The following is a 24,782-nucleotide window of genomic DNA, read 5'->3' on the forward strand; positions in this document are numbered from 1 at the left end:
GCTGATCACAACCATGCCTTCCTTGGTTTAGGTTTTGGACGAACCCCGGTTCATAATTTCAATTCAGGAGTTGAGAAGAGAATTTAACTTTTATATATATTTATTTATATATTGCATTCAGTTAAAAAAGTGCAACACCTAATTGAACAATTGCCTCTGCTGTTCAAGTCGACTTTTCTTTCTGCAGGGGTTGAGGTCGACATCACAGATCGAACTTAACTTCAGCATAAGGGGTGACTGAAAGTGGGAACTACAAAGAAAGTGGTATATACAAAATAAGACATCAGACGCATACCGCATAAGTTTGCCAAAGAGAAATCATGCATAGTAGAAAAGATGGACAAATAATGGAACATATATTTATTTTGCATGAAAGACCCCAAACCCACATGTATGAGATTTCCCCCATGTTATTTAGGCATGAACTTAATATTCGAGTATAAAGATAATGTTGTATGCAGTTTTACTGCAGACTTCATTAACCAAAGATGAATTCAATCATTCCGTACAGAAGAATCCAAAGTGAAAATGGGTCCATGCTGTAATCAATCCTTGGTGCCTCACTAATCAGTGTTCACAGAACGCAACTAAAAACAGTATCTTGAGCAACGTCCTTCAAGTCCACAGCTAAAATCTTATCGCTAGGAGTCAACCGAACACAAATCCAAGCACCTAATGAAGATTTGAGTTGCTTAAAATCATAATTGAGTGGATTTTACAGCACTAGCTTTGGCCATCAGTAACAGTTCCCCTTGGCTTTTTTGAGGGAAAAAAAGAAAACGAAACTACTACAAATCATCGCAGGATGAGGGGTCTATGAAGCCAATAGTTCTTCAATTTTGGCTATTTGATCTTCTTCATTCTTTGGAGTTGGACTCTTGTTTGCCTCATCATAAAGATCATGTTTCCACTTTTCAACCACCTTACTTTGATAATGTCCTTGCCTTGAATTGAATCTATCTCGCGCCCTGTAGTCACCATTGCCGTGATACCTGTCTCTTGGTGGAAACTTGCCCCTCCATGCTTCACCCCTGTTTGCATCCCTCTCACCAGTAAATGGTCTCTCATATCTACCAGGATGACGTGACATGTGCTCAGCTCTTTCATTCTTTCTTCCTCCAGCTACCTCAGAGTGCGAGGGATTAGGCTTAACAAGCTCCGTTGCTGCTTTCTCAACTTTCTCAGTATCCACTGGAATCTTTTCCTCTCTAAATGACCTTTTCTTCACAGGTGGTTTAGGATCTTCCTTTACTTCGAAGTACCTATCATGGCGCCAAACATCACTTTGTTTGCCTGAAACTTTGCTCTTATCATCATTCATCTGCTTATCAGTTGTTGTCGTTCTGTTCCAGTGCTCTTTCGGATCTTTCCACCATCCTCGCTCTTCACGGGAAACATAAGATGGTAACTATGTTGTGAATAATTTGTAATAGGCAAGTAGGAAAAAAAAAACGCAGGTAGGAAAGAAAAAACTTTCACAGATATCTTTAGCTAACTCTGCTATCAGGCATTTCCTGCTTTTCAAAATTAAGATCATGTGATTTGGCAGATTAAGAATATAAGGTACTTGCACCAAGGGCGTGGCCTAATGACCAATGAAGTGAGTGCAAACCTAAGAGACAAGGGTTCAAATTCTAGCAGAGATAAAAAAATACTAGGTGATTTCATCTCCTTTGCCCAATTCTTGATGAGCAAAGTAACCCGGTCTCTATACTGGTGGAAGGTAGCAGGTACCCGGTGCAATAATCGAGGTGCGCTAAATCTGGCATGGAAACCACCGTTATAAAAGAAAATAATAACGTAGTAATAACAAATTTAAATTCCTATCACAGCACCAAGCAATTAAAGAGGTCTCTCATAACAGAATATAAAGATCTGATCACAGGTCAAGTGAGACATCAAGAGTTAGAGGTCATACAACGGTCTGATCCTTGCTTTTGCTCCTCGGCAAAGAAAAAGAAAAAAAAATGGAAAGTTCAATACTCATCAAAATGCTAGGATAATATGTGGAAACTCACCAGTTGCTGCCTTATGCCTGGAGCTTCGATCAACTTGCCCAGCACTACCACGCTCATCGTGCTGTTATAAGACATGCACAGGCAAGTCTAACATTGTTATATACACGGATCTACTTGGAATCAACAGGCTGAACAATCCCACAACATCAGCCCCAATATAAGGAACAAAAACAGATAAACAAAATCAATGCACTAGTTTGAGGCAAATCTATCTTCGTCTACTCAAGTTCAGAAGCTGTAATTTATTTTATTTATTTTTTTGATACATAGCATATATATTTTATTTTTAAGCAACATTGTTCTTTCTTTAAGAATTAAAATTGTAGTTTCTTAATGAGGCTGAGTAATAAGAAAGAACTGGGAGGAAAGGAACGAAGCAACATTATTCTTACGATGCTCAAATTGAACACACCAAATTATCTAGATACAGACAAATGAAATCAAATATAACTGCTTAAAAATATAAATGAAATAAATTAAAGTTAAAAGAAGTATTCTCTGGTTTCATTAGTTCTCTAGCTAAGCTGAATTCCACTCCCCAACCCCTCTCCACCAACACCAGTGGCGGTATCCAAATTTTGCACACGAATGGAAAAAGAAACTATGATAAGTTTTTTTTTTTTGAAATAGGAACTATGATCAAGTTTTTCGGCGTGCTTCAATTGAGTTTTAGGAGCAAACCTCTCCAAAGAACCTGCTCATCAAAGTTCTACCATGCCAATAGTGCATAAGCATAATCTAATACAAACTGACACGAGAAGGAAAATGATGTCAACACAACACAGAAACCTGAAAATATGATGTAGAACGAGGTGCTTCGGTTGGGTTTGAAGAGTTTTTGGATGATCGATGGCGAGATCCTTCATTGTGATCAGACGGCTCTTTGATCCCATCATCTTTAACTGTTACATTCTCAGATGGTTTCCTCGCAGTTCTATCTGATTTGGAATCTTGTGCTGACGAAGCATCAAGAGGTACAGCATCTTGCAGCCTACGGTGGTGTTTTAGATCTCGTTCTGAATTGTTTCCACCATCTAAATTGTGTGTGGTAGGTGGCCTCTCAGGTTCTGGTCTACTGTGCTTCCTAGATCTCTTTGGACTAGCAAGAACAAATATGATACAGAATATTAGCACATGGTTTGTATGCGAAACTCATAGCATTTACAGATTGAGTAAAATTCCAAACAAAGCGCAAAATGTGCAATAAAACAGAACCCCAATTTTTCAAAATAAAATTAACTCTTTCCAGTTGTGAAGTAGTTCAAGATATATCTATCTTTAAATCTCAAAACCAACAATGGTTCTTTTTTATCACTCCATTATTTTTCATACAGCAACCCGTCCATTTTTTGTCGGTAAGCTTTAAATTTCAACGGCCATAAAAAGGTTCTTTTTTCTCTATCCAATGATTTTTTATACATCAATCCATCTACTATTTTTCTTCAATAAACTTTATACTCGGACCAAAAAAGGTTCTTTTTTCTCACTCCACTATTTTTCCTATTAGCAATCCTTTCATTCCAGTCTTTCAGACGGAACCAATAGGCAAGGCAGTGGTCCTTTAAGCTTAGTCCTAAACATAAACCCCAATTTCACATAACTATTTTTCACGTGAACACTGATACAAAAAGAAAAAAAAAAAGGAGAAAACTTGATAACAACAGGAAATTCTAACCGCATCTGAAATTCGTAGATAACAAAATCCCATCAACTATTTCTTCTTCCTTATCTCTTTTAAAATTAAAACTCACTTGCGTACTTTTGTTATTCTTCTCTAAATGCAAGTGGAAATAAGTTCACAAATGTGTTACCTGGGTTCTTGATCGAATCGGGAACGGTGACGTTTCGAGTCAGAATCGCGGCCCTCTCGACGAGACGACATTAGGGTTGTTCTTGAACAAAGACGACTAAAAATGCTACTACCATGGGAGCTTATGTAAATCCGATAGATTTTTGTGTGTTAAAACTTAAAACTAGATAAAATCGGGTCGAGGATACAGTGATAGGCCCAATATTAGTGGGCTTTAACATCTAATCCAGAGTTAGTCGGGCTTGCTATTAGGATATGAAATTAAAGGTTAAAATTGCGTGGGATTTGGTCGCCCCTTTTTAACTTGTACCCATTTTATTTTTCCGTTTGCATCCGTACCCGTTTAAAAAGATAATTTTACCCTTCTTTAATAAAAGACTATTGACAAAACTATAGACTGCAGGACAAAACTTTAGCTTTTGGTATGAAATTTTAGCAAATAAACTAAATAACTTCAGCATGCATTAGCAAAAACTCATTAGAAAATTACATAACGCAGTACAAAACTTTAAGCATGATTAGTCTGAAGTTTTAGCAAATGAACTAAAAAATTTCAGCTTGTTTAGACTGAAGTTTCGGATAAAACTCATGACAAAACTATAGACTGCAGGAAAAAATTTCAGCATGTTTTGGTATGAAATTTTAGCAAATGAACTAAATAACTTCAGCATGCATTAGCAAAAACTCATTAGAAAATTACATACTGCAGGACAAAAACTTAAGCATGTTTAATCTGATATTTTAACAAAATGAACTAAAAAACTTCAACATGTTTAGACTGAAGTTTCGGATAAAACTCATGAAAAAATTGTAGACTGTTGGACATAACTTCAGTATGTTTTGGTATGAAATTTTAGCAAATGAACTAAATAATTTCAGCATGCATTAGCAAAAACTCATTAGAAAATTATATATTGCAAGACAAAAACTTAAGTATGCTTAGTCTGAGGTTTTAACAAATGAACTAAAAAAATTTCAGTTTGTTTAGACTGAAGTTTCTAATAAAACTCATGACAAACTGTAGACTGCAGGACAAAATTTCAGCATGTTTTGGTATGAAGTTTTAGCAAATAAACTAAATAACTTCAACATACATTAGCAAAAACTCATTAGAAAATTACATACTGCAGGACAAAAACTTAAGCATGTTTAGTCTGAAGTTTTAGCAAAATGAACTAAAAAACTTCAACATGTTTAGACTGAAGTTTCGGATAAAACTCATGACAAAACTGTAGACTGCTGGACATAACTTTAACATGTTTTGGTATGAAATTTTAGCAAATGAACTAAATAATTTCAGCATGCATTAACAAAAACTCATTAGAAAATTACATACTGCAAGACAAAAACTTAAGTATGCTTAGTCTGAGGTTTTAGCAAATAAACTAAAAAAATTCAGTTTGTTTAGACTGAAATTTCGGATAAAACACATGACAAAACTGTAGACTGTAGGACAAAATTTAAGCATGTTTTGGTATGAAATTTTAGCAAATAAACTAAATAACTTCAACATACATTAGCAAAAACTCATTAGAAAATTACATACTGCAGGACAAAAACTTAAGTATGTTTAGTCTGAAATTTTAGCAAAATGAACAAAAAAAACTTTAGCATGTTTAGACTGAAGTTTAGGATAAAACTCATAACAAAACTGTAGACTGCAGGATAAATAATTTCAGCCTGCATCAGCATGAAGTTTTAGCTTCAATGGGAAATTTTTCGCGAATGAGGTTGCCGATCACGCGATTAATGCGTGATGCAGATTTTATATCTTTTGTCAGAGGTATAATTGTCATATTATTACGGATTTTTTGCCAGCTGGCTACCAAATCAATAATTTTTAAAAATAGGGTATAGGTTAAAAGGTGACACAAATATAGGGTACGACTGCAAATTCCCAAATTAAAGAGTTTTAACTTCTACTATGAACTAACGACTTAACTATATTTTTATTTTTTTTTACACTCTCTTGTCTTTTTTTTTAACTCTCATGCCAGCATTTATAAGTTAAGTCCTGAAATATAAAATGGTAGATGATCTTAAATACTTGTATGCCAAGATGTTTTTTGAGAAGCAAACTCAAAATTAATTATATCATAACTATAAAAGGGCAACCCGATGCACTAAGCTCCCGTTATGCGCGGGGTCCGGGGAAGGGCAGGACCACAAGGGTCTATCGTACGTAGCCTTACCCTGCATTTCTGTAAGAGGTTGTTTCCACGGCTCAAATCCATGACCTCCTGGTCACATGACAGCAACTCCCCTTCTATGTCAAAACTATACCCAAATTAAAATTCAAACACCACTTCAGCTCATAAACTAAGGATAGGAGGGAAAAAAAAAAAGAAAAATTAACCCAAATAGCCTCCCACCTAATCTCTAAAACTAAAAATAATCGACGGATATATATTGTATATATAATTCATGTATAATATATGTATAACTGTGTATAAACTATATATACTGGTTAGAAAAAGTATTCATTGAATTTGACCGGCTATTTGTGTAACAACCGGCCAGTTTATGAATCAACTCTGAGATAAAACATAGTAATACAAGAGTTTATCTACTTGCATCATACCTTATTTCAGACGAAACTAAAAACTTCTTAGGGATAAATAAAAGTTGGCGTTTTGATTGAAAACTAACATTGTGGCATTGGATATTTTCCAAGTCTCTTCAAATCTTATAATAATACAAATGCCAAACACACCACGTTTGGTAGGTAATCGTCCTATAGATCTTTAAGTTTGGTGAAAATGTTCGTCAGTTCGATATATAGCAGAAACAATTCTTCTTGTGAAAAGAAAAACACAAACTACACTTATTTTAGTATTCGTCATTTTTCATATATACACCTCGGACTTGGCAAAAGCGATTGTGCTATAAACAAACTGAGGATGAGCTCTCCTTGAAGTCAATTTAACTCTTCGGTTTAAATCTGGTGCACCATTTAACAAGAAGATCTTCAATATCTGCATCCATTCGAGTTCCTAAGCCTCCCCAAACCAACATGTGACCAACATCTCCCAGTGATTCTCCAGTAACTTGGTGTACTGACTTGAAACCAATCCTTGTGTAGAACCTCACAAGCTGTTACATTGAAAGAGAGAAGCCAAAGATGAGAACCCACTCTTCTACTTGAAGCAACACAAACTAGAAAGTAAACATGAATAGATATGATACCTAATATGATGAAGTAAAAGCACCTAATGAGGCTTTCAGGGCAATGATCTAGTGGTAAGAACAGTTGTGAAGAAAGATAGAGGGATTGATCCATTATCCACTAAATTTCAAATCGTGCTGACCCTCAGGAATATTTCGATTATAAAAAAATTCTAATGGGAAGAGAACTAGAATCACCATCAGATTGTACACTATAAATTTTTACAGGAAACATCATTAAAATGTTACTCCTATTAGTTAATGGCTCTCAAAGATTCAATTTTAAGAAAAGTTCCTGATTTTACTTCTATAATAAGATCATCAACCAATCAATAGCGTCAATCTCAAATTAATTGGAGCCATTTCATTTCAAGAGCCAATAATTTTTGTGAATACAAACCTTGTAGCAAACAACAACAACAACAACAACAACAAAGCCAGTGAATACAAACCTTGCAGAAAATAAATAAATAAAGTTCTGAGGTCCCAATCCAAAGACGGGGGAAACAATGCATCAATGGGTTAGTTAACTCAGAAGGAGAAAACTACACCAAAGAACACATTTTTATGCAATAAATCATGAACTCAAAAATTGTGACTGAAATGGAAGAGGGAGTGGTGAATGACCTTGGAGTGATAAAGGTCAGTGTCATAAATGGCCAGCAACTCAGCTTTTCCACAACCAGAATCATAACCATGCCTAATTGCAACTGCTCCAATGAACAAGCCAATCCCAAATATTGATTTTTCCATCCCCAAAGTCTCTCTCTTTAGTCTTATGGAGTCCAAGTGTAGAATCTTACCTTGAAACCAGACCCTTATCAAACCCTCAGTTTTTCCAAGTTCCCTTTGGGTTTTTAAGCTCCTAGCTGTTATTCTAAAAAAAGGTCCCAATGTTTTGAGCTGAAGATCAAGATTTTGGGATCTTGATGCTTCCATTATTTCTGACATAGTGGGATATTTGTCTTCAGAACTAGCACTGTAGGTTCTTGTTGAGGAGCTACTGGAGACTGAAATCTGGGATATGAGGGGTTTACTTTTAATAATGAAAGGATAAGAAATAATTTGCTTCCCAGATGTTGGTGTTTCTGGATAAGGGAATTTAGTTGTGGAGTTTCTGACAGCAGTTGGGCATTTTGTGTAAGGATATGAACTCATTGTTCCAGAATTTTGAGGATATGGAATTGTGGAATCTCTTACAAATTAGACATAACAGTACTAAACTCTTCTTCTCTCCTCTCTCTCTTTTCTGGATATCATTTTCGAGTATATATTTCTCCTATTTTCGGGTAGAGTAGAGCAGGGAAATCAGGGATAGAGCAGGAGAGGAGGTGAGGATGAGGATATAACAAGGTCGAAAATATTTTTACATCGTATCAATTTTACTTTTTATTTCAATTTTGAACTCTGTAATTTGTGCAAAAGAAAGAATTTATCGAACATTTGGAGTTATTATCTTCCAAATAATCATAATAGCTGAACTTTTTTTTACTAATCATAATATTTTATTCTTGAGCATAAAGCATCAATTCATATAATCCCAATTAATCACATAATATGATTCGCTCATCTGTATAAACAACAAAAACAACAACAACCCAGTATAATCCACTAGTGGGGTCGATGTTTCCGATAGATACTCGGTTTTATCCCTTCAAGAACTCCGCACCTTGCTCTTGGGGTTACTCGAACTCACAACCTCTTCGTTGGAAGGAAGTGGAGGGTGCTCACCACTAGAGCAACCACTCTTGTCCGTTCATCCATATAAAGTGAATGAATTTCACATTCCCTATAACACTGGTTCATCAAAAACATTGACGAGGGGAAGTACGAAGGTTTAGTAATTTGCCAAGGTAAAACAAAGAACAGGAGTTAAACATACCATGGCCTAATACTCATCACCTATTGCAAAAGCAAAGCACGATAGGAGATCGGAATTAGTAGCGTAAACTTAAGGAATTTTCAAAAATAACTATCACCAATAATTTTGCTAGAAAACTACTGATTCCCCTATCGCAAAAGAATTTCCGCCATTTGTTTTTCAATGTTGGTCGTCACGGGTTTGATAAAGTGCACCATTCCACCATAACTGAGAGTTAGTATCATTTGAATAAAACAGTAGCAACGTAAGAGGACGTCGTATTGTAGATAATACACGAATTAGACTAACAATACATTGCTGGTTCATGTCAGCAAATCTGGTCTACTAGCTTTGAAGTTAACTATAACACTTGTTGCATCTGTTTACTATATACAAGGATTTACACAATTATATACAAAGAATATATGGATAAAGAAATAGATTTGTCATTATTTTCTGAATAAATAGATTCACTATTTTATGCCTCTCAAAAATTCTGGTTTGTTTTGACAAAGAACGCATCAATTGGTACATATTTGCTAGCAGTTGGAGATGATTTCTGTTTCTTTTTCAGCCGACCGCTGCTTCCAGTATGGCATTTTGGGGCAGCCCTAACAAGAATTCAGAAAAAATGAGACGACACTGCCAATACTGAGAAGGGAAAGGGAAAACAAAAGGAAGAGAAATAATCGAAACCATAGCACTTAGCAGGACGCGGAAATATATTCTTGTATCAGTAACATCATGAAGTAGAAGGTACCTCTGTTGTGGCACAAAACTCCTGAGGTTGTTACCTGATTCTTCACCTTGCAGCCTTTCAGCAAGATGAAAATCAGAATGTTCTTGCCTTTCTTCAATGAAACTTGTCGGCAGCTCAATACCACATATAGAGCATTTGTAGTCATCAACCCAAACAAAGAATTGCTTCCGATCTGATATAGACCCTGCTTCATCATCTACACAGCTAAAACCATTTTGCCAATTATCCCGGGGGCATGCCTCCAATTGTCCTGTATAAGAGTCGATCTTCTCAAACTTCATTTTATGATCAGTATTTGTTGGTTTATGAACCTGAATACAAACACATGTTGAAAATTAGAAACCACAGTATTTGAATCACAAATTTTTCTTTGGTGATATATGTATGCCTTAGCTCTTTGGGGGGAAAAGTATACCTTAGCTCTAGGTTCACTACTTTGAGGTACAACAGTTCCATTCACTTCTTCATTAGTGTTGCTTAATATACTGCGACTGAAAGTAGAATCTGATGTCTGGTTCTCCATTGACGAGTCACGCAGATCACAAGATGTCTCAGCAGAGTAGGTAGGATAACAATTCAAATCAACTGAGAAAGTATTATCACAAACATCAGAGACCAAGGGCCTGCAATCACTCGTCTTTCCTCCAGAAGCATCTCTGGCAAGAATGAAATCTGAAAGGGTTTTTTGTGTAGGATCAGGCGGAATGCCATTCTTGTCTTCACTGAAATGAGACATACGAAGTCCTGATGGAAAAGTTCAACTGATTGGTCAACATGCCTCATGCTGGAAATTTGCAGTCAAATAACACAACATTCAAGAGTGACAACTCAACATGTCATTTATAGCTAAGGGAAGAGAAAACAATTTAAATGGAGTTGAATTCTGTTTTGGGATTTTTGTTGCCCAAAGTATACTCATAAATCATGGTTTAACCAATAACTACAATTAAAAGTTACAGCAAATCCAAATAACCTAAGGAATCAAAAAAATCTATGAGACTGTGTTCCATAATTGCTCCTTTTGCCTGCCTCATAATGTTATCCTTCTTCACCACGGGAAATTATGGGCTTTCAAATGTTCTATTCATTACTAGCCGTAACCTCCCCTTTAATTCGATAGTAGAGCTTCATTAAAGTTTTGGAGAGATAAACTTTACAAAATGCAAGCTACACAATGCTACCGATTGAAATTGATATCGTGGATTGTCTTTTCAAACCAAATTGAAGATTTTAACACTTTGTATTTAACATCCTTGTTCACTCTCCATAAGCAGTAATTACGCAGAAGGAAGATAGATGGCTTTATTCCCCCAAGATGTAAAAGCTGGACCAACATTTGATCAAGACAGCTTATAATCTTTTTTTTTATTTTTAAAAACATTGTTTTGAAGCGTATCGTGGTAACAAAGGAATACAAATTATTACAGATACTCTGCCTGATTTTTAGATGATTTCAGCCACACATAAATTTGTATCTTTAATTGATGAACGTCCTTGATTCCTTTCCAAAGAACAGAATAACCATATAATCCCACACAAAAAAATTAAAAAGAAAAAAGAAACAATCACAGCTTTTTTGTAGCACTGAGCAATTAACAGAAGGGAAACCACACAAGACAGCATATTTATTAAGAGCACTGAACAATGTTAAACCGCTCACCCATGAGTCTCAAAGAAACGGGAAATTCGGCCTTCAGCAGCTTTGAAGCATGGTTCAAGATTTCCTCACTTGAACAAATGTAACTAGGCAAAGTCACCGCTCGAGTTCGAACCTGGAGATTTTGAATATATAAGCTAATTTTAAATAGAAATTACTTAAATTTATGTAATAGAAGTCATTAAACCAAAATGTTGGAAGTACCTCAAAGGATGCGGTTTTCAGTTTTAGCGTCAATGTTCGCCCAAAAAGACCTTCCTTTATCATATCAGCAGAAAGCATCTCTGATAGATCAACTGCAAGCCAAAGTTGATGAAATTAACATTGAGATCATACCAAATGATTATAAAACACATGCAAAAGTTCCGGCTGAAGGAAGATTTCTCCATGCTAAAATCTGAGGGGGGGAAAACATATGTATAGGTCGGGCAAGCACAAACCCGATAGAAAGCCTAAAACCATACCTAATTTTTGAAAAAGCAAAGCTTCATCCTTAGTGGCCGAAAAGGTTCTTTCATTACTTATATTCTTTCGCATCTTATATTGAGGAGTATCGGTTCCGCCAAGCCCTAGACCGACAGAAAGGAAAAAGTCTGCAAAAAAGAGGCAACTGATATGTTGTCAATATACAGAAGAATCCATCATAAACAGTAAGAACGGCAAAATTAGGAAACAAGCAGTGACCACACCAGTTAATCAAATTTGAAGAAGACCTCTCAAACACAACAGAACATCACAGTATACAGCTCAAATGAGCTGGAAATTTCTACGAAAATAGTTCTAGGTTGTGTTTTTGTCAGATTAAGGGGAAACAGAAGAGATGGATTATATCATTAACAAACCTGCTGAAGAACGAGAAAACAGGGCACAAATGAAACTACTCTTTTGCAGCATATCCGCACAGGTTGTTATTTCAAAGACATCCTTTAAGATGCATTCGGTGACCTTACCTATGCCCCCAATCTGTACATAGTTTCCTGAATGTCAGATTATAAACCTACATCTGAAAATGTAAAAGCAGAACTGAACTGCCTAATTGGAACGGAGATGCTTCACAAACCAAAGAGCCTAAAAACAGCTACTCTCAATACCTTCCTTATTGGAAGTGAAGAAATAAACGTCATGACAGCACTTCGATCATTTGGCAAAACAAACTGGCCATTGGGTTTGTTGATATCTGAACAAACCTGTGAGAAGGAACAGAGAAGTTATGATTCAGAAATCCGCATCTTCATTTTGATACAAAAAGTACGAATAGCTGGACCGTGGGTGCCTTGGCTGTGAAGCATCGTTGCTCATAGTTTTCGAAAATTATGATGCAATTATTTCCTAGATTGGGTGAGGCATACCCAGATATACTACTTTGGATGATGCTCATAGCCTGAATGCAAAAACTAATGCCTCCTGTAGATGCCTCAAGAATGGTCTATGTAGAAAACGCAATATTCATTTCATAAGAGGACAGGAAACTAACATAAAATAATTCATTTCCAATACCTTAGCAAGTAGGCGGTTTGGTGCCACTCCAGCGCTACACGTGAGACCTGTCTCAAGGTGTACACTTTGTCTGAGCTCATCAGCCACCTTAAAGGAGTGGAACAACCAAAAAAGGGAGGATCAGCAAGATACCGACAAACAAAGTCAAGGGTAAGGTAAAGCAGGATACATAAGATTGGGAGGAAATTCTAATGGAAATAGATAAAGATGGAACAGATCTACTGTAGACTAACTTCTTCACTCGTAATGCCTCTCTCTTTGCAAACAGTAGTAATATCTAGATATGCCTCATCCAAGCTAGCAGCCAGAAAGTTTGGATCATAATTCTGAAAAACTATAGAAGAGATGGATTAATAATCCAAATAATTAGGCACATACCAATCAAAAATTGCAAAGTCCTTAGAAGTACAGTATGCAACCTTTCCTTGTTAAGTTGCTGTAATAAGTATACTTCTGAAAGTCTACAGGGACAAATAATAATTCTGGACATAGTTTGCGTGCAATGAATCCAGGCATCGCAGCACGAACACCAAATTTACGGGCCTATAAAGCATGAGTTCATGATGTTTCAAAAAAAGAAAAAGAAAAGAAAAAGCAACAACAAACTTCACTGAATAGGAATCTGAAAGATAAACTGTAAATGAGTTAAACATGAACATCCACCAGCCACATTCGTGCAGCAAGCATCTTCAATTAACCTAAAAGCTCTTCATCTGAAATTCGAACCTCATAACTAGCCGTGGAAATCATGGACATGCTGCCAACAGCCACTGGCTTGCCTTTTAATGAAGGATTACACAAAGTTTCAACAGCCGCATAAAAAGCATCCATATCCACGTGCAGCCAAATCCTTGACAAATCACGTGTGACTTCTAGCTCTAAAATCCTTTTGTCAGCCATCTGGCAAAAAAGAAGAAGTAATATTCTTAGGCAAAAGTTATTTAAAAAAAAAAAAAAGAATCTCATATCAAAAGAAAATAGTGAAAAGTTGGCTATTCAGTTAAAGCCACCCAGCGCCCTAACAGAGATAAGGGGGAAAAGGAAAAGCCAAAGCTACAATGCAAGAGAAGTAGATGATCTCATGACCTAAATGAAAGGATGGGATTACTGTCAACTAACAACTACTTCCAACTATTAATTTTCTAGCGAACCAACTTTGAGCCCTTGACGTGACATTTAATAATAAAGAGATGCTAGATTTAAGACTTAGAAGTAACAACAGTTTTCTCACTAGGGACGGGGCAATGCCAGCTCAAGAAAAGCTAACTGTAAAACAGCACGTCTATTAAAGTTTGGATGAAGCTTCAATAGTATCATATGAGGCCATGCCCATAGTGAAAAGTACCACGCAGTTTTCAATATCAGATGATGCTCAAAATAATCCTTAGATAAAACACGTCCACACACATCTTTGTTCTTTTCTTTTCCACCCCCAGCCCTTCTCATATCCCCACTGAGCGCAAAACTAATTGAATTTCATTCAACTCACATTTGGAATCTCATAATTATAAACTCCGTGTATCTTTATATGGCAGCAGTCAACTGATCCTAGACTTTAAAAATCTTTTCTCTAGCTGCACCGGCACAACATTTTTTAGCATAGATACTCAGTCAAAGACACTCAATTCAACCGATACACATCAAATCGTGTGTGCAGAGAACACAGATGACACATTTGAAACATAACCATTTTCCTAATTGACATTAAAAATTACCTTCTGATGATGAGATATATCTTGTGGAGTAAGTTTAGTGTACTGAGCACGCATGTTCTCAATTTTCTGCTTCATATAAGCGTCCTTCTTTTCCTCATTCTCAAAATACTTTGACCCTTTACTCATTTCATACACTATTCTCTGCACTTTTTCCTTGTCCACTCCTTCCATTCCTACAATTTCAATCATCCAGCACAATTTTTACAGTGGTTTGAACAAGTAAAGTCAAATCAATCAATTCGCTATACAATCCGCTCTATTCAGGGACATTTAATTTGTGGAATTACACTTTATACAGATGAATTTAGCAATTAATTACATTAAAATGATTGGAAATACCTAAATTTTCAAAAAAAGAAAAATTAAAATTACCAGCTTTGGCATTGGTGTAGACTGTGTGATAAGATTCCCATGGGCGAGAGGAAGAAGGCTCTTCGCTTCCTACTGAGGTTTGCTTCTTCGCCATTGATTGGTTGCTTCCACGAGAAGGCTAAAATTTTCACCTAAAACGGCAAAGACCGCTCCTTTTGATTTTGCCCCAATTTGATGAAATTTTACCCGCCACCTCTTCAGTTTTTGAAATTATACTTTGCACACTTAAGTTCTTGCGTTCACGGAAATATCCCCCGTACTTATCTCCCGGTCACAAAACCACGCTTAATGATTCAGTAAACAAAAAAGTTGTCCCTCAATTACACAACCACACATGGTAGTGTGTCAATGGTGCGGGGATCTCTCAGTTTGGAAGTTAAAGCCCGTTGAATTAATAAACGAGTTATAATTCAACTAATTCAAAACTTACTTAGATTAGAGATAGGTTGAGTGACACGTCATAACTTAATAACTTAACATATTTAAGTTGAGCTATGATATATTACACTTATATTCCGTTTGGTCAAGCTAGAAAAATCAGCTTATTTTGATAAGCGCTTTGTATTTTTGAAAAAAAACAGTTTGTGTTTGGCTAATTAATTTAAAAAGCACTTCTAAGCAACAATTAGTGTTTGACCAAGCTTTTAAAAAGTATTTCTAAGTGTATTTTTTCTCAAAAGTGCTTCTCAAAAAAGTGCTTATAGGAAAAAACTACTTTTTTCTGCTTCTCCAAAACTGTTTCTGCTTCTACTCAAAAGTAATTTTTTTTTTCCAAAAGCTTGGCCAAACACTTCAACTTTGAAAAATATTACTTTTCAGCTTGAAGAAGCTTGTGCAAACATGCTATTATACGGAGAAATCAACTCCTTAAACATTCATTTGCTTACTTGGATTAGGAAATTTTTTTGGTATAAAGTTTGGTATTATTTTGGAGTTTCAAAGGTAAAAATTCTAAAGCGACATACAAAACACATATGCATGTTTGGGGAAACACATAAACAAACAGAGGCTCATGTATACCTCCTCAAAATAAAACACCTAAAATATCATGCCTTGCACGTACGTTTAGGTCTGATTTAAAAAAGCATTAAAGACGAAGGAGATGGGGTTGCTAAGGTAGTTTTAGTTTATTGAATAACTCAGATAAGAAGTCTGACCAAAAATACATGTTGGATGGATTGGATTATGGCTTGCTTCTCATTTCTCAATCTTTGCCCAACATTTTTCTTTATATAATCAAACGTTGAGGAACTGTGGGGTGACCTGTTAATTAACTCATCCAATTTTTACATGGCCACGCGTAATTCTAGCCTTTTATTTGGACAAAATACATAAAAGAGATCATTTAGTTCACGAACAAAGTTATGCAGAAATTGAAATAAAAAACTATAATACGTGAATCAGTAATCATTGGATTATTTAATATTGATTGAGATGAAAAATTACTCCTTTTTTATGCCAAAAGTAACACCAGTACTAGTCGGGGTTATGGTCAGTCAAATGAAAAAGGTGTATGCATGCTTCTAGTAGGGGAAAAGAATCATTCAAAAGAGAAAAGAGGGGGGCAAAACCAAAAGTCATAAAGTACTATTTTCCATGTTCATTTTTCAAAATCTCCATATGCATGCAATGCAAGTTAATTAAAGGCAAAATTTCCCGGTAGCTTACAAAGAGCGGATACAATCAACAGGAACTTCCAAATTGTCACGCGGATCCAGAATTTTCATCAAAGGATGTCAAAATATAAATAATTAGATATATCGAAAAGTCAAGAGGAGTCAACGTATAGTAAATATATATAAAATAAAATAAAATATTTAACAAAGTAGTGTAATTTATCGGCGAATGAATATCGCTTGACACATCTTGGTTCAACGTGGAACCGCCATTGTCACCATCAAGTATCAAAAGCTCCCATTAGAAATGGTTCGGAAACATTTTTTAAGATTCATAAATAATCGTGATGAGGAAAATCGTATTAAATAATTTTGACGAAAAGTAACACCTAAACGATGCTTTAAAACCTATTATTCCAAATTACTTTTTAATACGAGGGTTTAAGGCCTTACAATAGTAAACCTTGACAATGACATTCACTACCATGTACCAAACTCAGGTTGAAGGTTAACCGTGTTTCCATATATAAATATAATTAAATTTTATTATATGTCCGAGATGGACCGCATGACCAAAACGTTGAAATTTTTTTGTTTATTTCGTGTATTTCCTTAGTTTCCACAAGCAAATTATTATATTCATAACATGATCATTTATATTGGGTTTGGCAGGACAACTGAACGTCGTCGGAAAATTCACTAATTCGTGTCAAACGTAGCTTAGAGCATTGACTTGAATCTCTTAGTACTAGTACTAGCTCAAGTCATGTTAATAAAAAAAAAACTACAATTACAAGATAATTTCCATATTAATTAATTAATTAACACATACTAAAATGTACAGGCTTCAACTATATATATTCATGCATTCATAGCTTAATCCGACACCTCGAGTAAACACAATATCAAGTGTTTTAAAGTAGTATATTATTTATCTCCATTCCACCATCCCAGAGTTAAAGTCTAGAGGTAATCAAACATGGAAGGATAGCACACATTTTTCATTTTATTTCTTTTATATTGAAGGGCACGTGCATGTAATAAACGGAAGTAAAGTATTTGTCATCAGGAATTTTTTTGGAAAAATGCGGTTTTGCAGCCAATACTTTTCTGGGAGATGCATATCTTCTTTAATTTTTGTCTTAAGTTATTTTTTATTTTTATTTTTGTATATACTCTAATTTTTAGTGTTATTGTGATTGAAACAGCGAACTCGTGGCCATGGAAACCGTGAAGATGGAGAATTTTCTACCTTGGCTTGTGATTTATTTCCTTGTTTATTATCCAGGTTTGCAATTAAGCCTAGCCTATTTGATAAATCATTAGTTAAGACCTTTGGTTTTTCGTTACTACTAGCCAATTGATTTGATACACTGTTGAAACATACTAATTAAATTGCAAACAAATATATATATTTCTCTTTCCATTTTCCAAGACGAGTAAAAGAAGAAATTACTTGCAATATAACGAAAAATGCACTGATTAAGTCAAAAATAATAATGCAAAGGAATAATATTCCTTCAAAGAATATTTGACATTTTGGTGAAGCAAAATCAAGCACAAATTTTAAATTTTGATATACGCATGCCTTTTCTGTGACGGGTCGTATAGATTTATATATCCTCTATTTTTACTTTTTGTGCCTTTGCTTTTGTAGGGGTTGAAGTTTATGCTGAAGATTACGATTATAGCTTCACAGCTGAGGCAAGCTTCCACTACTGCTATCTTTATAATATTTTACAACCTGGAGGATTTGAACTCCAGATTTTCTGAAGAGGATTTAGTATATACACCGACAATGCAAATAATTTATATACTATGTTTTAGGGGTGTACAAATGGAACCAAAAAACCACACCAAATTGAAAAGTCAAACCGAACCGATTAAAAAAATCCGACTAAGTTTGGTTTGATTTGGTTTGGTATTGAGTAAAAAACCCGAACCAAACTGACATATAAATGTATAAGTTTTATATATATACGTTTAAGATTTTATATATAATTTTCTTTAAAAAATGTTTAGAAATATTTGAGATTCTATTATGCGATAAAATATTTAATAGAATATGAAGTGCTCCATATTTATTAACCCTAAATAATGGATTGTATGATCACTTTCTTATCAAGTATTACTGAAATGCGTCAATCTCTTTTTGTTCTTCCTTATTCATATGTCAAGATATATTAAATTTTTATATTTTTTTTGAATTTGAAGTGGTTATTATTATTTAGGTATCATATTGATTTCTATGTTTAATTACTAAATTCAATTAACCTTGAAAGTGCACATCAACGAAAAGTTATTGTGAAACGACTAAAAAAATAATTATCATGTCTTACTAAAAAAATTCTCCCATAAAAATATTTTAATAGATAATATATTTGTAATTTTTTAAATTTTTACTAAACATATATTTACTTATAAAAAATTTAACAAAGTAAGATTAAAATAATATTTAATGACGAAAAACCCGAAAACCACGACAAAACCGAACCAATCCGAACCGATATAGTTAGTTTGGTTTGGTTTGGTTTTGATAAAAATCGAACCAATCCGGTCCGATCCATGTAGTGATGTACACCCCTACTATATTTTAACATATTTAACAGATAACTTGCTCAGCTATGTTTAACATATATATATGCTTCCAGTGTTTGGCAGATCCTCTCAGAGCTCAATACAATGGAGGAATAGTCGTGAATCCAGACATGAATGAGGGACTAAAGGGCTGGAGTAAATCTGGATTTGCAAATATGGCCACTAGGATGTCCAGCAGTACTAATAACACTTTCATTGTGGCTACCAACAGGAAAGGAGCCCTTCATGGTTTTACCCAAAAATATTTCTTGCAAAAGGATACTCACTACGTAACTTCAGGTATTTTCGCATACGGCGTACACAAGGATTTTGCCCAACTGTTTGTTTTAATTTTGACCATTATTTTCAAGCCGTGTCGTCGATGTAGCATATATATTATAGGAGATGGTTGTTACTGATCGGTCAAAATGTATATGTATTGAAATTCAATTGCAGCTTGGGTACAAGTGAGCCAAGGAGACATGATTCACGTAGCTCTTGCATTCGGAACAGCATTTGGCATCCAACGTAGTGGATGGGCTATTGCTCGTTCTGGTTGCTGGTCTATGCTAAAAGGTGGTTTTGTGCTCAATATTTCTGGTCCTGTCGAGCTATATCTTGAAGTGAGTTTTCACTTTTTCATAATTATTAGTCATTGTTCATATTCTATAACCATACTTAAACAGAATAAAATGTACTAGCTAGTACTATTATGTTTTCAAACACAAAATTCTGATTGTTGGACCTAATTTGTTTATTTTCACTTAATTCCCTTGTCTGTTCCTAGGCAAACAACACAGTCGTTGAGCTATGGGCAGATAGCATATCAGTAAAGCCATTTTCTCTAGATGAGTGGAAATTTCATCAAGATCAAAGCACTGAGAAGGTGAATGAAATTAAATATTATACATCTCACTGAACCGTTAATTAATTGAAAACACTATATATATATATAATATATTACGTAGCAAACTTGTGACTGCTTTAATCCTATATATATAAATATGAAGGAGAATAACTTAACTAGTTCTTACGATATGTTTAATTTTATTTCACGAGATTTCTCATTTAAAATGAATTTAATTTATATATATTGACAATAATATAATTTTTTTTTATGCTGTCAATGATTTTAACATATTATAGCATGTTACAATCTTATTATAGGTTGCATGTATTATCTTGTAACTTTTCTCATAGTATTAAAAACAATTAGTTTATGTAAGCTAAATTCTAAAAAATCACTAGAAAATGCCGCAGGTACGCAAAGCTAGAGTGAAAATCCAAGCAGTGGATTCTCAAGGCCAACCTTTACCAAACGCAACTGTCTCCCTGGCACAATTTCCCGTTTGGCAATGCAATAAGCCAACACATCCTAAACAACAAAGCCTACCAAGATTGGTTTACTTCAAGATTTAAATACACAGTTTTCGAAAACGAAATGAAATGGTACGCCAACGAGAAAATCCCCGGCCAACTAGACTACAACGTAGCTGATGCTATGCTTAGTCTTGTCCAAAAATATAACATTAAAGTCCGCGGCCACAATGTCTTTTGGGATAATCCTCAGAATATGCCCACGTGGACGCGCTATCTTTCACCAGCACAGTTATCCGCAGCTGCATCAAGAAGGATAAATTCAGTGATGAATAGATATTTAGGCCGACTTATTCATTGGGATGTTGTGAATGAAAATGTCCACTTCTCGTTCTTAGAGCAGATGCTAGGGAAGAATGCGTCTGCTGTTTACTACAAAAAGGCTAACGAAATTGATAGCAAGGCAATTCCGTTCTTGAATGAATTCAATACGCTTGAACATGGATTTGATGGAACTTCAAATCAGCTGGATTGCCAATTTGGATCACCGAGTTAGATGTTGCAAATACCACCAACCAGGTAATCTTCCTTAATTATTGAGTTTGAAAGGGAAAAAAACAATTACAATATAAAAAAGGGTTTGGATTTAGGAACTGAACATATCTATATCGTAATTGTTTATTCTTTTGGCTCCATTTAAAGGTCTTTTTAATTGTCTTTTATTTAAAATATGGGTAAACGAAATTTTTGCCAGGTAGAACTTTTTAATTTTCTTACATGAAATGTACTGCATGACATAACAAGTAATGTGTCAAAAACTTGAACCTATGATCATTTGTATTTTTTGAGCAATACATACATAGTTGAGTTACTTTAATGTAATACAAAATATTTTTGTGAATTTTACTTTCATAGGGGTAAAATTTTAGTTATTTTAATGTGCCTAGTAACAATTTTGTAAATTTATTGTCACAGTGGGTAAATCTCAGTAATAATACGTGAAATTAACCTCTAATTCATGAGTTGGTGATCTTCAATTTGGACAGGAAATATATTTGGAGGAGATAATAAGGGAGGTACATACACATCCAGGAGTGAAAGGGATAATGATGTGGGCACCATGGAATCCTAAAGGATGTTACAGGATGTGTTTGACTGATAATAATTTCAAGAATTTGCCTACTGGAGATGTTGTAGACAAAATTATTAAGGAATGGAATCACCAGGATTTTTCGGGGAATACCGATGAAAATGGTTTCTTTGAAGCTTCACTTTTTCATGGGGAATATGAAGTTGAAATCAGCCATCCTCAAGTAACATATAATACCTCTGTGGCTCAGAATTTGGTTAAGGTGGAACCAACTGGGGAAAGTTCACAATCACATTACACGATCTTTGTTTGACTGGATCTATTATGCTAATTACTCATAAAAATTAATTATTAGGCAGTTTGCTTAGTTTTTTTGGTATCTTATTTCGAAACTAGCAGTTCAACTGTGGCCGTGAGATTGTTTTTAAAAGAAGTTTTAATGTGGGTATGTGTATCAATTGATGCACAAAACAGTATCTCCGAATCCCATAGTCTAAGCGTGAAATTATTTATCTTGTAGCTGAATTAAAAAAAAAACATACTCTATATTTCCCAGATTGATAAAAATTACTCTAAAAGTTGTTGCCATTTTAACTTTCTATTATCACCGTCATCATATCTCACTAGCTACGATTAAGTAATTCCATGGTAACACTATAAAGTTTAAAGAGATAATTTTTTAGGGGGTTTTTTTTGTGGAGGGGGAGGGGAGGGGGAGGGGGAGGGGGAGGGGTAGGAGCTAGTCCGTGAATATGAGAGGAGGGCTTTTGGTGAAAAAAGCCCAATTTGAACCCTACACTACTTAACTAAAAATGAAAGTTATATAGTAGAGTCCATTATTTAAATGGTTACTCAATTATCCGAAGTTATCTAGTAAAGTTATCTTTCTTTTGTTTATAACAGAAAAATCACTTAATTATGCATATAACACTCAGAATGTCACTCGACTAGATTTCTCAAACTTTTGATTGTCAAATACCTATTTTACCCTCTAAATTATCAACTTTTATCTTTTTTTAATATTATGATTTTTTTCTCTTTTTAATCTACATTATGGACTTACCTAAAGAACAAATAAATTTATTTTTAAAATAAAAAAAGTTTTCTAGCATAAATAATATCGGAATAATAATATAATTGAGCATAATTTTCAAGAATATATAATGCATATTATAATAATATCTTTATTTTAAATAATTATTTTTTATATTACGTTGATAGATTATATATATTTTAAAACATTTATTTTCTTTCATTCTCAATTATGTAAATAAATTTTGAGTTTTCATTATTAATATAATATCATTACTAATAAATTATTCTGATTAATATTTTTACTATTCTCAACATTTTATTATTCCAACATTATACATGCTTAAATACTATTTTTATCTTTTTAATTTATAAATAAAATTTATTTATTCTATAAGTAAAACCATAATATAAATTAAAAGAGAAAAAAAATTATAATATTATATTTTTTTAAAATAAAAATAAAAAAAAGACAAACGATGATAATTTAGAAGGTAAATAGGTATATGGTAATTGATGGTAGGCTAGGAACACGTATTTTAGCCGCATTTTGCACACTAATTCACTATACTTTACTTGTGTTTGAGCTTTAATTGATAGTGTTTTACACTTATTGTGTGTTTTATGCTTTGTAGGAGATGATGCCGAGTTAAGAAGATGTTCTGGAGTTAAATCGGATAATTTGGAGCTTTGAAATCTGAATAAAAACCCAAGGAATTAAACCGGGATCGCGTCCGGGGCTCGTGGACCGGCGTTGCATACGAAAGTTGGAAGAAAGAGCAAGGGCTAGAGCAAAAAAAAAAAGTACTAGTGTGTCGCATAAGGCGTGGCATTAAGCGTCGCACTAGTACAAAAATTCGTTAGACAAGCTAAGCTTAGAGAGTTTACAACCGAGCAAAATACACTAATGATACGCACCCTACGTAGCATAGTGCGATGCATGAAGTGTAAAAAGTTTGTAGGTTTTTCCACTTCAGCTCAAAGAGGGTAGTTTCATCCGGGTTCATTCCTACTTGGTATCAATACACTAGAAACACGTTTTTGAGAGGACTTTTGACATACTTTCGACCTAAGGAAGCTAAGGATGAGTTGGAAGAACACAAGCACAAGGATTTCATCATTCCTTCCTCACTCAAGACCTGAGTTTGGACCGAATCTATGTTTTTCTATACTTTAATTATATTTGTGATGAATTTCTCCATGTCTATGAAGTAGTTTCCTTTAGGGTTTGATGGATTTAGTGTATTGATGATTGTTTGTAAATTATAACTCTAGATTTATGTATTGAATTGTTATGGAAGATTTAATTATTGTATCTATATTCACTAGTTCATATAATCGAGAGAGGTATAACTTGTGATATCTTTGCATTATATTGTTGGTTGAGTTCATAGATTTTTTTAAGTATTCGAAAGAGGCTAGTTCAATCATTGATTAAACCTGGTTAGGAGAATAATCGAAATAAGTTTTTCTAAAGACCAATCTACTACACATTCTTGCATATCTTCACAGTGCTTAATTTGGTTTGTCTCGTGAGGTTAAGGTTTAATAGAGAGAGAAGTTTCTGCTGAACGTTTGAACCAATAAGTGAGTGAATTCGAGAGACTCACTTGAACATTAGAAGTGAACTATCTGGAGTTAGATCCCGAATAATTATCTTGCACCTATCCTATCAAAACCCTACCTTGTCCCATTGATAACCTTATTTGCTTATTCCTTGTCTTGATAGTCACTAGTCAATAGCTTTAGATTCTTAGTTAATTTTAATTATGAATCATATATATCTCAACTGTTGATCCACCTGGATAGCAATCAAGCTAGAAGCTACGAGAATACTGTTTAAATCCAATCCTTGTGGATACGATATTATACTATAATATCTTTGATTAGCGAGCATAATTTAAGTGTATTTTGCGCTCGTCAAAATTTGGCCTCGTTGCCGGAGATTGGAAATCAATAGTGTTCAAAATAGTTTTTGGTGCTAATTCAGTAATTTATTTTATTTTTTTATTTTTATTTTTTATTCTTCATGGGTTTCCTCTTCCGTGTACAGGAAACATATTGACTCCTTTGGTGTATGACTCGATCTTCTTCAAAGGAATTGATTCCATATAACTCAGAGGTAGAAAAGAGTATGCAAAAGTTGAGGAAAGAGAAAGAACTCACCGAAAAGTTCTTGGGGGCAGCCTTTAACCCAAGAACACATGGCTAATCACGGTGAAGATGAGGCAAATCTGGCTGCAAGAGAAGTAACACAACAATGAGAAGAAGCTACAAGGATAGTAGCTGAGGCAA

General features: G+C 34.5%; 3 protein-coding genes, 1 long non-coding RNA gene and 1 pseudogene across 8 annotated transcripts; 2 read left to right on the top strand and 3 right to left on the bottom strand.

Annotated features, from left to right (window-relative positions):
• Positions 1-440: 440 nt before the first annotated feature.
• Positions 441-3,984, bottom strand: LOC107820464 (uncharacterized). 2 transcript variants are annotated; one of them, XM_016646752.2, is made up of 4 exons: positions 3,830-3,984; positions 2,808-3,117; positions 2,019-2,079; positions 441-1,383 (listed from the first exon to the last, which is right to left on the bottom strand). In XM_016646752.2, the coding sequence occupies exons 1-4, from the start codon at positions 3,898-3,900 to the stop codon at positions 815-817; spliced, it is 1,011 nt and encodes a 336-aa protein (XP_016502238.2). In that variant the 5' UTR covers positions 3,901-3,984; the 3' UTR covers positions 441-814. The 2 variants fall into 2 exon arrangements, with proteins under 2 accessions (XP_016502238.2, XP_016502239.2); XM_016646753.2 differs by lacking the exon at positions 3,830-3,984 and adding an exon at positions 3,694-3,813.
• Positions 3,985-6,480: 2,496 nt separating this feature from the next.
• Positions 6,481-8,310, bottom strand: LOC107820463 (uncharacterized). Its single transcript, XM_016646750.2, has 2 exons — positions 7,621-8,310; positions 6,481-6,921 (listed from the first exon to the last, which is right to left on the bottom strand). The coding sequence occupies exons 1-2, from the start codon at positions 8,149-8,151 to the stop codon at positions 6,751-6,753; spliced, it is 702 nt and encodes a 233-aa protein (XP_016502236.1). The 5' UTR covers positions 8,152-8,310; the 3' UTR covers positions 6,481-6,750.
• Positions 8,311-9,115: 805 nt separating this feature from the next.
• On the bottom strand, positions 9,116-15,205 carry LOC107820462 (DNA polymerase kappa). Of its 4 annotated transcripts, XM_016646748.2 has the most exons (14): positions 14,856-15,205; positions 14,484-14,656; positions 13,495-13,668; positions 13,188-13,311; positions 13,002-13,102; positions 12,769-12,855; positions 12,363-12,458; positions 12,114-12,234; positions 11,736-11,864; positions 11,476-11,567; positions 11,275-11,386; positions 10,030-10,358; positions 9,615-9,925; positions 9,116-9,465 (listed from the first exon to the last, which is right to left on the bottom strand). In XM_016646748.2, exons 1-14 carry the CDS (start codon positions 14,947-14,949, stop codon positions 9,342-9,344), a joined length of 2,067 nt encoding a protein of 688 aa, XP_016502234.1. In that variant the 5' UTR covers positions 14,950-15,205; the 3' UTR covers positions 9,116-9,341. The 4 variants fall into 4 exon arrangements, with proteins under 4 accessions (XP_016502234.1, XP_016502235.1, XP_075094299.1 ...); XM_016646749.2 differs by lacking the exon at positions 13,188-13,311 and having other exon boundaries at positions 13,002-13,094; positions 14,856-15,033; XM_075238198.1 differs by lacking the exon at positions 14,484-14,656 and having other exon boundaries at positions 14,856-14,997.
• Positions 15,206-17,366: 2,161 nt separating this feature from the next.
• On the top strand, positions 17,367-18,314 carry LOC142173335 (uncharacterized). The gene is made up of 3 exons (XR_012703095.1): positions 17,367-17,440; positions 17,680-17,759; positions 18,129-18,314. It is a non-coding gene; the product is annotated as an uncharacterized LOC142173335 (long non-coding RNA).
• Positions 18,315-19,095: 781 nt separating this feature from the next.
• On the top strand, positions 19,096-21,968 carry LOC142173592 (endo-1,4-beta-xylanase 5-like; annotated as a pseudogene).
• Positions 21,969-24,782: the final 2,814 nt, after the last annotated feature.

This window comes from Nicotiana tabacum, chromosome 19 (assembly GCF_000715075.1).
Source record: "Nicotiana tabacum cultivar K326 chromosome 19, ASM71507v2, whole genome shotgun sequence".
Taxonomy (NCBI): domain Eukaryota; kingdom Viridiplantae; phylum Streptophyta; class Magnoliopsida; order Solanales; family Solanaceae; genus Nicotiana; species Nicotiana tabacum.

Bases quoted from the DNA above. Each gene is read 5' to 3' on its own strand.
- LOC107820464 (XM_016646752.2), bottom strand. From the start codon at position 3,900: ATGTCGTCTCGTCGAGAGGGCCGCGATTCTGACTCGAAACGTCACCGT. The intron at 3,118-3,829 runs GTAACACATTTG...TGTTCTTGCTAG, and splicing joins CGATTCGATCAAGAACCCAG to TCCAAAGAGATCTAGGAAGC. The intron at 1,384-2,018 runs GTGAGTTTCCAC...TTTCCCGTGAAG, and splicing joins CAGGCATAAGGCAGCAACTG to AGCGAGGATGGTGGAAAGAT.
- LOC107820463 (XM_016646750.2), bottom strand. From the start codon at position 8,151: ATGAGTTCATATCCTTACACAAAATGCCCAACTGCTGTCAGAAACTCC. The intron at 6,922-7,620 runs GTCATTCACCAC...TCAATGTAACAG, and splicing joins CTGACCTTTATCACTCCAAG to CTTGTGAGGTTCTACACAAG.
- LOC107820462 (XM_016646748.2), bottom strand. From the start codon at position 14,949: ATGGCGAAGAAGCAAACCTCAGTAGGAAGCGAAGAGCCTTCTTCCTCT. The intron at 12,459-12,768 runs GTATTGGAAATG...TCCTTCTCACAG, and splicing joins CAAACCGCCTACTTGCTAAG to GTTTGTTCAGATATCAACAA. The intron at 11,568-11,735 runs GTATGGTTTTAG...TTTGGCTTGCAG, and splicing joins TTTGCTTTTTCAAAAATTAG to TTGATCTATCAGAGATGCTT.